This window comes from Procambarus clarkii, chromosome 14 (assembly GCF_040958095.1).
Source record: "Procambarus clarkii isolate CNS0578487 chromosome 14, FALCON_Pclarkii_2.0, whole genome shotgun sequence".
In the NCBI taxonomy this organism is placed as follows: Eukaryota; Metazoa; Arthropoda; class Malacostraca; order Decapoda; family Cambaridae; genus Procambarus; species Procambarus clarkii.
This window is the reverse complement of record NC_091163.1, coordinates 38,197,837-38,211,226: the sequence shown is the minus strand read 5'-3', so window position 1 is coordinate 38,211,226 and position 13,390 is coordinate 38,197,837. Positions and strand designations below refer to the sequence as shown.

Below are 13,390 nucleotides of genomic sequence, written 5' to 3'. Positions count from 1 at the left end.
ATTTATTGTTTAAATTGTCTAACTTTGTTCCCTAGAGCTTTGAGAGTTGAGGCGAGAGAGCCTTTGCGGTTACTGATTTGATGATTTTAATATATACATGTTTAGAGTTGATACATGAACTCCTTGGATAATTTTGTGATACAGACAAATTCCATTCCTTGTCTTGTAAGTACTGAGTTAGAATGGATGGTGGCAGAACTTTGTACTACTTATCTACCCTTCTACCTCTACCACTACCTCTACTCATTCTCCGTACTCACTCACTCTCTCTCCTCTCTTCCACTTTCCCTTTCAACTGACGACACTCCACGCTCCTCCCACCTCTCACCCCGAACCCTCACTCATTACTTCATTATTCAGTTCTTTCCTTTCATTTCTCTTATATGTTCGTGGCAGTGAAATGTTCTAGAGTTCTCTTAGAGTTGCGGGTAGCTGATCAAGGTACAATGCCTTGCAGGCATAGCACCTAGGTAATCAATTACCTAGGTTACAAGGTGTTGAATTAGAGAGGTTGCAGTAGGAACTCTTGGGGGAACTATAGAATAGTTAACTAGGGACGGGATAATGGACAAAAAGAGCCAATTTCACCCCCCCCCTGTTACAAGGCCACAGGGGTGCATGTTACACACAAAGCTCACAGGGGTGTCTGTTACACACACAGCTCACAGGGTGCATGTTATACACACACAGCTCACAGGGTGCATGTTATACACACACAGCTCACAGGGGTGCATGTTATACACACACAGCTCACAGGGGTGCATGTTATACACACAGCTCACAGGAGTGCATGTTATACACACAGCTCACAGGGGTGCATGTTATACACACACAGCTCACAGGGTGCATGTTATACACACACAGCTCACAGGGTGCATGTTATACACACACAGCTCACAGGGGTGCATGTTATACACACACAGCTCACAGGGTGCATGTTATACACACACAGCTCACAGGGTGCATGTTATACACACACAGCTCACAGGGTGCATGTTATACACACACAGCTCACAGGGGTGCATGTTATACACACACAGCTCACAGGGTGCATGTTATACACACACAGCTCACAGGAGTGCATGTTATACACACACAGCTCACAGGGTGATTGTTATACACACACAACTCACAGGGTGCATGTTATACACACACAGCTCACAGGGTGCATGTTATACACACACAGCTCACAGGGGTGCATGTTATACACACACAGCTCACAGGGGTGCATGTTATACACACACAGCTCACAGGGTGATTGTTATACACACACAGCTCACAGGGTGCATGTTATACACACACAGCTCACAGGGTGCATGTTATACACACACAGCTCACAGGGTGCATGTTATACACACACAGCTCACAGGGGTGCATGTTATACACACATAGCTCACAGGGGTGCATGTTATACACACACAGCTCACAGGGTGATTGTTATACACACACAGCTCACAGGGTGCATGTTATACACACACAGCTCACAGGGTGCATGTTATACACACACAGCTCACAGGGGTGCATGTTATACACACACAGCTCACAGGGTGCATGTTATACACACACAGCTCACAGGAGTGCATGTTATACACACACAGCTCACAGGGGTGCATGTTATACACACACAGCTCACAGGAGTGCATAAAACACCCACACAGCTAAACATTCCATAAAACATTAATACTGATGTTTAAAACCATAAAACATGGTAGCAGACATAAATGAAAATAATAATCATGAAAAATATAAGATCATGAGAACATTAGACTTAGGGAAACCGCTAAAAAGCTTATTGGCCCATCTGAGGCAGCTCCTGTTCGTCTCCACCCAAACTCATGAATATGAGTCTGGGTGGAGACGACCCAACTCTACTCTTGTAACAATCCATTGATCCCGGGTCTATTTTGTATGATTAGCTAAATTTTAACAAGTGCATCTCCTTAAACCATCTTGCTCTACTTGTCGTATGGTTGAACCGAACATGAAGGCAAGGGAACTATCATGATAAGCTGTCAAGCCATTACAATTTATAGAACTGGGAAGGGATCAGGATAAGGATATGGGATGGGATGGGATGGGGGGAGGAATGGTGCCCATCCATTTGCACGGTCGGTGACTTGAACGCCGAACTACGTGAAGTGAGACTGTCCCTTTCATCCATCCCAAATAAGCATGAAGCGTGGAGTTTGAAGCAAAAGGTAAAGTGGGAAGCTACAAAACACAATCTGTATATTGATCTACAGAACAATAATTTATCAGCATCACTGGAAAATAAGGTAAATGCCACAGGCTGTGAGAAAGTAAGATACATGACCTAACTTACTTTAAAATGCACTGAGGAATCGTTTCACATTTGAACATGGTCTCGCCACAATGCTTTTCACACTTGGCTTCGTCACTGCCATCTGCACAATTTGTTGAACCATCACAGAGATATTTCTTGGCAATGCATCTATAAATAAACAAGACATGATTAATTTTGTCGTGTCCGTGAAAGACACACAATTTTGTGTATGTGAAGTGGAAACAAAACTACATAGAAAATTAATATGAAGTCAGAGACAGTGGTCTATTCCCTCATCTTAGAATTAAGGGACCTGGGTTCAATCCCCATTTAGAAATGGTTTGGCACATCTCCTTTCACCTGATGCCTCTGTTCACTTAGCAGTAAATCGGTGCCCAGAAGTTAGTCAACAGTTGTGGGTTGCATCCTGGAAAACGTCAGTCATTGGCCTAAGTACAAGCTTCCTGTCCCTGACAATAGGAATTAGAATTATACTGCTCAAGTGTCATAGTGATATATATACAAGGTGGTTGGGGAGTCACTGGAGATAGTTCCAGCCAACAAGAATAAGACATTCAAATTCACTTCTCAAAAGCACAAGCTCCTTCAGAACTATCAGTGAAGTCACACATATGACTGACAATATGAACCCTGGATTAATTTAGTCAGATAATAACAAACGAGCTTCCACCACCTCTCTCCCACCAGGTGGCAGCACTTACTCTACAAGAGGGTATACTGATTCATACGCTCCTCATGTGTGACTAACAGTAATGATAGGCCTTTCTTTTCTTAACATATCAGATTGTACAAATATATATAGAAAAATCTCATGATCTGTACATATGCACTCATAGTAGGTCCGTAGACAGCACAGAACACAGCCACAAACTCTGAATAATTTGTAGGACAATATAAGTACTGTACTGTAAAACAAATCACATTAAAATATTATTATTTCAAATAATATTTAATAATCAAAACCCAAAAACAGCAAAACTAGAAATAAAAAAAAATCATCATTGAATGTAAAGAATGCTCCCTTCCCACTTTCTGGTGGGAAGGGAGCCCTTCCATGGCCAGCAATCTGCTGAACATTACTATACAATATGAACATGTGCAGGCGATGAGTCACAATAACGTGGCTGAAGATATGATGACCAATGTTGACCAGAACACACACTAGAAAGTGTAGAGACCACCACATTTAGGTCCATCCTGGACTGTTCTCAAGTTGATTGTGACTCGAGTCACAATCGACTTGAGAATGGTACAGGACGGACTGAAACGTCGTCGTTCCTTCACTTTCTAGTGTATTATGGTCAACATACTTCAACCACGTTATTGTGACTCATCGCCTGCATATGATGACCAAACCACACACCCAAAGATGAGGAGATGACGATGTTTCGGTCCGCCTTGGTCCATTATCAAATCGACTGTCATGATACTTGACCAACAATATGAACACCTTTTACTGCAACCACTCCAAAATTTGCAACTCTAATTAAATTTAAATTTTGAGGGGTGGTGGTCCAGTAGCAAAATTGGTCTAATGCCTAGAGGAATCTTATTTTTATAGATCCATGTTTTGAAGGTACAGTACTACTGTAGTGGTCATTTAGGGCATCAATGAAAATTTTTCAGTGACATGGAACCTCAAGTGCCATGCCAGAGACTAGTGCAAAAGCTGGAGATGCAGGCAGGAGTAAAAGGGAAGGTACTCCATTGGATAAGGGAATACCTAAGTAACAAAAGGCAGCAAGTCACTGTGCGGGGTGAGGTCTCAGATTGGCGAGATGTCACCAGTTGGGTCCTACAGGGTTCAGTCCTTGGACCCATACTGTTTCTTATATATGTAAATGATCTTCCAGATGGTATAAAATCATTCCTGTCATTGCTGATAATGCAAAAATTATGAGGAGGATTAAGATGGAGGAAGACAGTATGAGACTACAAGATGACCTAGACAAACTGCATGAATGGTCCAACAAATGGCCACTAAATTTCAACCCGAGTAAATGTAAGGTAATGAAACTAGGCAGTGAAAACAGGAGGCCAGACACAGGATACAGAATGGGAGATGAAGTCCTTCATGAAACGGACAGAGAGAAGTATCTAGGAGTCGATATCCCACCAACCCTGTCTCCTGAAGCCCACATCAAAAGAATAACATCTGTAGCGTATGCGAGGCTGGCTAACATCAGAACTGCCTTCAGGAACCTGTGTAAGGAATCATTCAGAACCTTGTATACCACATATGCAAGACCACTCCTGGAGTATGCGGCCCCAGCATGGAGCACGTACCTTGTTAAGCACAAGGCGAAACTTGAAAAAGTTCAGAGATATGCCACTAGGCTAGTCCCAGAACTAAGAGGCATGAGTTACGAAGAAAGGCTGCAAGAAATGCACCTCACAACACTAGAAGACAGGAGAGTAAGGGGAGACATGATCACTACCTACAAAATTCTCAGAGGAATTGAGAGGGTAGATAAAGATACTGTTTAACACGGGTAGTACGCGAACAAGGGGACAAGTGGAAACCGAGTACCGAAATGAGCCACAGGGACGTTAGAAAGAACTTTTTCAATGTCAGAGTAGTTAACAGATGGAATGCATTAGGCAGTGATGTGGTGGAGGCTGACTCCATACACAGTTTCAAATGTAGATATGATAGAGACCAGTAGGCTCAGGAACCTGTACGTCAGTTGACTGACAGTTAAGAAGCGGGACCAAAGAGCCAGAGCTCAACCCCTGCAAGCACAATTAGGTGAGTACTGGGGTTGGGTAACCGGCACCGGAGGTCTGGCAACCCCCCTACCCCCTACCGCGGAGAAGGGAGCTGCGCAGACAGCGGCGCGGCGGCTGTGGTGACATGCTCATTTCCTTGTTTTCTGATTGGAGAGTTCTGCTTGCTCATTCGACTTTCGGATTGCAATTTTTAACCAGCTGTAGTTTATTTTGGGATTCCTACTCTTCTGGGTGCCTGACCTGGTAGATGGCAGACAGACTACTTCCAACTACACGGGGGTTTCTATAGGCCATTTCTCCTCGTGCCTCACTGAGGGGGCCAGGTTTTGGCACATGGTCCCCGGGAGGCATAGAACTCCAATGATTGACTCTTGCCACGGTCTAATATATACACATCTCTGTCTAATGTACATGTACACATCAGCCCCATATAGCACCAGGGAGCCGAATGGGCTCTCTACAGAAATTAATTATAAAGCATTGAAAATGCATTGAAAAAATAAATGTAAATATTTTTATGGCAACTCCTGAGTCTTGAATGGCCCGTGCGACAGTTGTTATTTTTTTACATGTACATGTTCAGATTTACAAAGGCAAAACTTGGGGGAACACCATTATTGGCGCACCACCAAAATGTCACAATAAATGTACCGCATCACAGAGGTTAAACATTAAAATAACAGTAATCACCTGTAAATGTTCAAGTACCTGGACACATTTCATTGTACCAAGTCCAGCTGGAATATGTCAACTTTGAAGCTATTCAACCACTTCTTTATTAGAAGTAAAAACACTGAGGAAGAATTTATTCATGTTAAAATATGAAATGACTTCATAACCATTTATTGTGTGTGTGATGATGGTCACGGTGTGATGATGGTCACGGTGTGATGATGGTCACGGTGTGATGATGGTCACGGTGTGATGATGGTCACGGTGCTGGTGACAGTTTGGGTGATTAGTGAGTAGTTGTTCTGGACTTAGATATAGAAGCTTTATTTGCAAGTGATTTTATACTAATCAATACAGTTATGATTAGTCAAGAGATTTACATCTGTTCACAATTAGAGTGCGGATACCTATAATTTGGATGAGAAAACACATGGCTGATTACGTGTGCATAAACTCATGAGCAGTACTGTATAATGAAGTAAAAGCAATATAGAAGTACAAACCTGCCATCATCGCAGCGAAATTCACTCTCGCTACAATTTCTCTCGGGACATCCTGTTTCGTCAGATGCATCTATGCAATCATTTTCGCCGTCACATTTCCAGCGCTTAGGAATACACCTGAAAATGTATGTACATTCGTTAAAAGGAATCCATTCTGTAGAGTACAGGAAAAATTAACTCAGCACATGTATATGAAATTAAAATCAAGTCTGTTTTGGTCTATCCTGGATCTTTATCATGTCATGATATGAATATGAGATTTCCCTTTAATTACAACAATGTTCCCAACTGCTTCCCATTCTCTCTCAGTAAATTATGGCTACAATCTTATACTGTACTTAAAAGATTACCACAGAACAAAGTTTCTAAATCTAACTCTGAATCTAAATTATAGAGTACATAATTCTAATGATTACATGTTATGTTAGCATTATCATGTAAATAATTTACTGATATTTATGTCAAGCTCAATTATTAATGCACAATTATTTATGAATATAGATTTTATATACATTAGGTAAATTTAAATAACACAAAATTGTATTTTCAGGAAAACAATACTGTAACTAATTTTTGTAATGCAAATCCTACATACTTCATACTGTCACACTTGAACTGTGAATCATCGCAAGTGTGTGTCTGGAAGCAGTCTTCACCTTCATCCTCTCTGCCGGGGCAATCAAACTCCCCGTCGCACTTCCAGGAACGAGGGATGCAGCGGCCATTTTTGCACCTGTTAAGATAAATTAATTTTCCTGGTAACACTGGTCAATAATTTTTCAAAAGTTGTCTGCTCTTGAGATAAATAGAGCTATTTACCATGCATTTTGGTGTGCTGAATTCAAATATGAAAATTAAATTGCAGGTTAGATATTGTTTTATTAGTATGGATGGTAACAAAATCTTGCTTTTCTTTGAGAAGGCTCTTCGGCTCCCTGGAGGTATCGGAGTAATATGCGATATATTAGACTAGGACACGAGTCAATGGAGTTCAGCCTATCGGGGACCACAAGCCAGAACATTTGCCCCCCTCAGAGAGGCACAGGGAGCAATGGTCTTAGAAAACCCCTCTGTGGTAGGGGACTTTCCTAATCTGTCATCGACCGAGGTTAGGCACTCGGAAAGGTAGGCATAACAAAACAGACCCTGCATGGTAAGAAAATTACAATGGAAAACTGAACAGAGAGGAAGAACTCCCCCAATTCCCAAGGAAACAAGCAGACATCACACACCGCCGCTGAGGCACTCATCCACACGCTTGAATGGCGAAAAACTTCTACCGTTCTGCAGGTTTACCTTGGGGGTGAGAGTTTGAGCACTTTAATGCTTGGTTATTTGCCCTTGTGCTTTCTCGTGATGTTGGCCTTGTGCAGTTTAATGTGCAGGTTCCAACCCTTTTGCAATTTTTCATTACCGAGGATTTGCATGCCCGTGGGCATTTGGCTACAGTCTTTCACTTCTTTTCCCAACTTGAGCTGTCCTCGGCCTGGCTTGAAGAGGATATGGAGACATTGAGTGCCGGCCCTTCGTCTAGTGCGACAGCCTCTATAGCAAGAGTGTCGTCCGCGCTGTTGAAGATGTTTGCACCGATTCTCAAGGAGGCAGTGTCTGCTCTGTGCTTCTTGCCTCACATGCCAACAGGCTGTACTCGCTGTTTCTTTAGAATCCGCCTGAGCCCTGGCTCTTAGGTTTCCTTTTGTTGTTTTGTCCATTGCTACTTGCGGAAACTGCTGTCGCAGTTTCTTCAAGCAGCTTCATCCAGTTGTCCACCACACTTTCGTTAGGGTGGGCCATTGGTGCCACTTTCTGAGCCGGCACTTCCTTCGGAGCCAGCGTCATCTGGTCAATGCAATGAGTGTTCTGCTTGTCGGCAGGGTTCTTGTAAGGGGCGTTGGCCCTTTCGCAGGTTGTCCAGTTTATGGAGGGGGAGGCTCATGCTGTTTGCTCATGCCTGGTCCCACGATTTGTGGGTATCTCCTCTGGTCTGTGGCGACGGAGAAGTCGTCCAACTTCAGAGGGGAGGGGTTGGATCTGCCGGGGCAGGCTTCTTCCCCTGTGCTCAGTCAGGTAATCTCGGAGTAAGTGCACTTGGGTGTCCGACCCAGGGTGTTTTCCTCGGCTCCGCCATTTCCAGCGGGTCAGACCTGTCCAGTACACGGCTGGTTTGGTCTCCTCTGCTCTTCGCATCTGGTCTCTTTGACGCGGGTTTATCACCATTTGTATGGTGATCAGGTGGCTTTGTTGATGGTGTCCCACCCGAGAGCTTCGTCTCGGCAACAGTATGAAGTTTCCTGGTGTTCTTTCTGCCATTTTCTCTCTCTTCGTAGGTTGTCTTCTATTTCCTGTCAGGTTGTCTTGCCCTTTCTTTCTCGGCTTTTTCAGAACAGTCATTTAATGCCTAATACTGTTGCCTCGTATCGTGTGGCACTGGTGAAGCCGCTCCAGCTCGCATTCGGGGTGGATGTCACTTTTGCCCCGTTCTGTAAGCGTTCTCCTGCTTTGTTTCACCTCCGGTCTACTCGTGCACTGCCTATGCCGTCCTGGTCATCAGACAGGGTGCTCTCCTATCTCTCTCCTCTCCTTGGTTAGTGGTGGCCCTTTTGGTCCAAAAGTTTTTCCAAGGCTCTCTTTCTGTTGGCACTGGCCTCTGGGGGTTGGCTTGGCAAGATTCATGCTCTCCTCCGGGATAGGGGTTTCTGCTAGTTCGGTCCTGGTCAGCAGTTTGTTCATTTGCAGCCTTTTCTGGAGAAGAATGAGATGACTGCTTTCCGGAGAGGTCCTTGGGTCATTGATGCTTAGTTGGTCAGGCCGGGGGTGCATCATGTGTTGTGTTCGGTTGCGGCACTTTGCCATTATCTGCGCGCCTCGGCTTCTGTGGCAAGAGATGCACTTTGGGTTGAACCAGTTTTCCTTGTTCCCTGTTCCAAGGCTTGGGTCTTCCAGGTTGTCCGAAGGGTTATTAAGTCTACCCAGCCTGTGGCTTATCCTCGAGACCATGACATTCGAAAGTTTGATGCTAACTGCTGCCAGGACCCGAACAGGGTCCTGGCCACACATTATTTGGTAAACATTCCTGGTCCTGGGCGCTCGTGTATTGCTTTGGGTTCCTCAACTCGATTTCAAGTTGAGGAACGAGTGGCAGCCGCCTCCTGGGTATGTTCCTCTTTTTCTTATCTTTGGTTAGATAGCTCCAGGGAGCCGAAGGGGCTCCCCACAGAAAACCAGCATTGAATGTAATGAAATACCATTTTCTGGGTGCAACTTGGAGGCTTCCTAGAGCTATCCAGTCTGCTATGTATCTATTAGCATTCTGGCATCATTCAAAGTGCATGGAGTTCTTGCCTACCGGGTACCACGAGCCAGAACCTGGCCACCTCAAGCGTGGTACGAGGAGCAATGGCCTATAGAAACCCTGTGTGGTTGGGAGCATTCTATGTCTGCCATCTGCCTGGTCTGGTACCCAGAAAGGTAAGCGCCTCAAAACAAACCCCCTATTCTGGTGAAAATATTGCTATCAAAAGCCAAACAAGTGGACAGAACTTCCCAAATGAAAATTAGCAAATGAGCATGCCGTCGTCATGTTGCCACGCCGCTGTCTGCGCAATTCCCCCCCCCCCCCCCCCTCCCCGGGAGATGGAAAAGGGAACCCCAGACCCTCGCGCCAGAAATCCAACTGGCAGTTCTTTGGCTGGATGTCAAAAACATGCGAAAAACACCGCCAACTGGAGAGAGGGAGGGATGCTGGGGAGCCTCCAGGTTTCACCCAGAAAATGGCATTTCATTACATTCAATTCTGGTTTTCTGTGGTGAGCTCCAGTTTTCTACCGGGGAGCTCCGGTAGCTCCCTGGTAGAAAAGATAAGGAAAAAGAGAGAAGGGTCCAGAGGCAGATGCCACGCACCCTAAACTCAAAATCAAGACAACCGGCAAAACCAAAGAACCCTGAGGACGACCCAGAAGACCCGAACCCTGAAACAGGAAGGAAAGAAGGGAACCTGGGCAACCCAAAGCACATCCACGGCCACAGAGGCCATAACGCACAGATCACAGCGGAGAGCCGCAACTGAACTACACATGATGCACCCCAGGCCTGACCAACCAAGTATCAACAACTCATAGACCTCTCCGGACAGCAGCAGACCCAAACAACACCAGAAAAGAAGGAGACGGCTGCAAACGAACAAATCTACCACCAGGACCAAACTAGCAGAAAAACCCTTGCATCATTGGAGAGCATGAAGCTTCCCAACCCGACCCCCCAGAGGCCAATGCCAACAGGAAAGAGAGAGCTGTAGAAAAAACAATCCTGAACCGAAGGGCCCATGACAAACCGAGGAGGAGAGAGAAAAGAGCACCCGGTCCAACGACCAGGACAGCTCAGGAGACGGACGAGCAGGCCAGAGGCGAAACAACGTCCGAGACATCTTGCGGAACGGACCGGAAGTAACATCAATACCAAATGCAAGCTGCAGTGGCTCCGCCAGTGCTGCACGATATAAGTACAGTGGTACCTCGGGTTACGAACGTCCCTGTTCACAAACTTTTCGGGTTATGAGCCCAATTTGTTCGGAAAATTTGAATTGGGATACGAGTTTGTTGATAGGCGTACAGTCGACCTAGTGTGCGGTGGCACGGCGATCGCGCCTCAGTTTACCAGTGCCTTGCACCCAGTGACTATCCCGCCTGAATTCTTCACAAGAATTTACAGTTTTTTGTCAGATTTTTGGCCATTTGAGCATAAAAGTTGTTATTATATATTTTGCCATGGGTCCCAAGAAAGCCAGTGGTAAGGTTCAACCCAAGAAAATAGTTGTGAGTAGAGGCAGTAGAGGATATCCCTTCCTCATTAAGAAAATGCGTGAAGTATGGGAAGAACTGCAAAGTTTTGTTGAAAAACTAACCCAGATAAAGCTGTAGCAGGCCGTTGCATTGACCTTTTAAATGACAATGTGATGTCTTACTACAGACAAGTGTTCAAATGTAGGGAAAAACAAGTGTCTTTTGACAGATTCTTAGTAAGACAAGCAAGCAGTGAGCCACAAGCAGGTCCTAGTGGTATGCAGGCAAAACGTGCCAGAGAGTGCACCCCAGAAAAGTTATCACTGCCTGATGTTATAATGGAAGGGGATTGCCCTTCCAAACAGTAACACCTCTCCCCCTCCCCCCTTCTCACCATCTTCCATGCGCCAACAGGAGTCCCCAGCAAAGGTAAGTAATAACTTGAACATACTTTTGTAGTTAAGATATGGGTGAATTAGGTATAAAATTTAGATTGAAGTGAAGTTTTTGGGGAGTCAGGAACGGATTAATTCATTTCCCATTATTTTTTATGGGGAAATTCGCTTCGGTTTATGAATTTTCGGGTTTCGAACTGTCTCCAGGAAAGGATTAAATTCTTAAACCGAGGTACCCCTGTATTTGGCATAAGATGACGGTTCTGGAACAACCACGAAAGGAAGGACAAGTGTTATGACCATAGCCTAGTATCACGAATATTGTAATTATCATCTAATCTTCTTTGACAGTATATTGTTATTAATTTGTGTATTGTCAATATATGTCATACTTAACCAAGTCAAATATATTTCTGTATCAAAGTTGTATGCCATGTAATTGTGGATATATATTAGAAGTCTAGTGTATAGCAGTAGCCTAATGTCATGTTAGCTTGAAAAACATCCTTGTGTGCTTATTGTATGTAATGCTACATAAATGCTGTATAGGTAACATTATGTGGACCATGATGGAGAATGTATACATTTAGGTCTTGGATGTATTATTCACATGTATACTGTGTAATTGCCATTTCATTGTTGTTTCCTGCATTGTCCTCTTGTTATGAAATTTACTGAAATTATGGTACTGTACTGTGAAATGTATACCACCCAGACAAGCTTTTGATACACATGGTGTATATATCTACTTTATTTTGGTATTCCTTTATACATATGTATTAACGGTTGGCCGATGTCTTGAATCCTCCCTTAATCCTCCCCTCTTCCCCCTTTGAAGTACCATCTCGCGCCAGTGTTACCATGTCTGACCAATACGAATTCTTTGTGTACATATTTTTATATCATGATAAATTCTTTAATGTACTGAATTCTTATTATGTATTATTATGTAAGGTTGTGTCTTATAATCATTACTTTGTTGTATATTAAATTAGAAGTTCATGATCGAGTTATGTCTGTAAATGAGCTTGAGGTTATTTGAAAGTTGAGGGTTAGTTGACTCATGGAGGTGGATACAGTGTCGTCCACCCCGGCCAGCTTGGCTAAGGGCAGTCAATACTCTCTGACCATCCCAGGCGAGCGCATCTGTGGCATCTCTGTCCGGGATTTGTAACCTTATTTCTGTACTGTGACATCGAGATTAACTGTCATGTAACAGTGTTTATACCATGGATCATTTTCTACTGTTGTTCATCATGTATACTGGGTGGTAGAGGTTTTTATGTGCCTTTGTGAGGTAATATTCTGAGAAACTTAAGTAATGTCATTGTGCTGTAGGTGATATTGTTTCCTCATACCTCATGTGTTACTGGTTATGACACCACCACCCTGTATTGGTATTAGCAGCATATAGGCGCTAGTGTTCCACTGCGCCAGAATAAAGCCTGGTGTCAGCTAGTGCTGATTGATGCCGTTTCCAGACCTGTTGTTTGATCATGCCCAGCTGACGAGAAGCTGGATATAAAGAAATAGCGTGAGAGTTAGTAGAATACTTCAGTTATTAATGTTATGTGGATTTATATTAATGCCCAGTAAACTGGAATATGTTTACCGGAACGGATTAATTCATAGAGCAATTGATTATTAACGGCCAGGCTACGTTTTCCAGTGATGCTGAAGGTTACTCCCTCTTTTACATTAATATGAGGTTCTTGTCCATGTCTCTTAACAGTGAAATGGGGGCATTGACCGGGATCTCATCATAACATATATTTATGTGGGAGGTCTTTGACTGGCATACCATAACATATAAATGTGATGGCTCTGTCCATGATTCACAACAACAAGACAACCTTATTAGAGACTGAAGTACACCTACGCAATGGTAGGAAAACCAGAAGGACCACCAGGACACTTCATACTGCCGCCGAGACAAAGCATACAGGTGGGTGACCAACAATGAAGCCACCTGTGCTCCATACAAGTGATGATGGACTCGAGTCAGAA

General features: G+C 43.9%; 1 protein-coding gene across 1 annotated transcript in view; it reads right to left on the bottom strand.

Annotated features, from left to right (window-relative positions):
* LRP1 (LDL receptor protein 1) overlaps positions 1–13,390 on the bottom strand; it is a 704,914-nt gene that overhangs the window by 73,773 nt on the left and 617,751 nt on the right. Inside the window, exons 55-57 of the mRNA XM_069324493.1 lie at positions 6,806–6,943; positions 6,211–6,327; positions 2,324–2,452 (exon numbers count right to left, since the gene is read on the bottom strand). Coding sequence (XP_069180594.1) covers positions 2,324–2,452; positions 6,211–6,327; positions 6,806–6,943 — 384 coding nt within the window. The remainder of the gene's footprint in view (positions 1–2,323; positions 2,453–6,210; positions 6,328–6,805; positions 6,944–13,390) is intronic.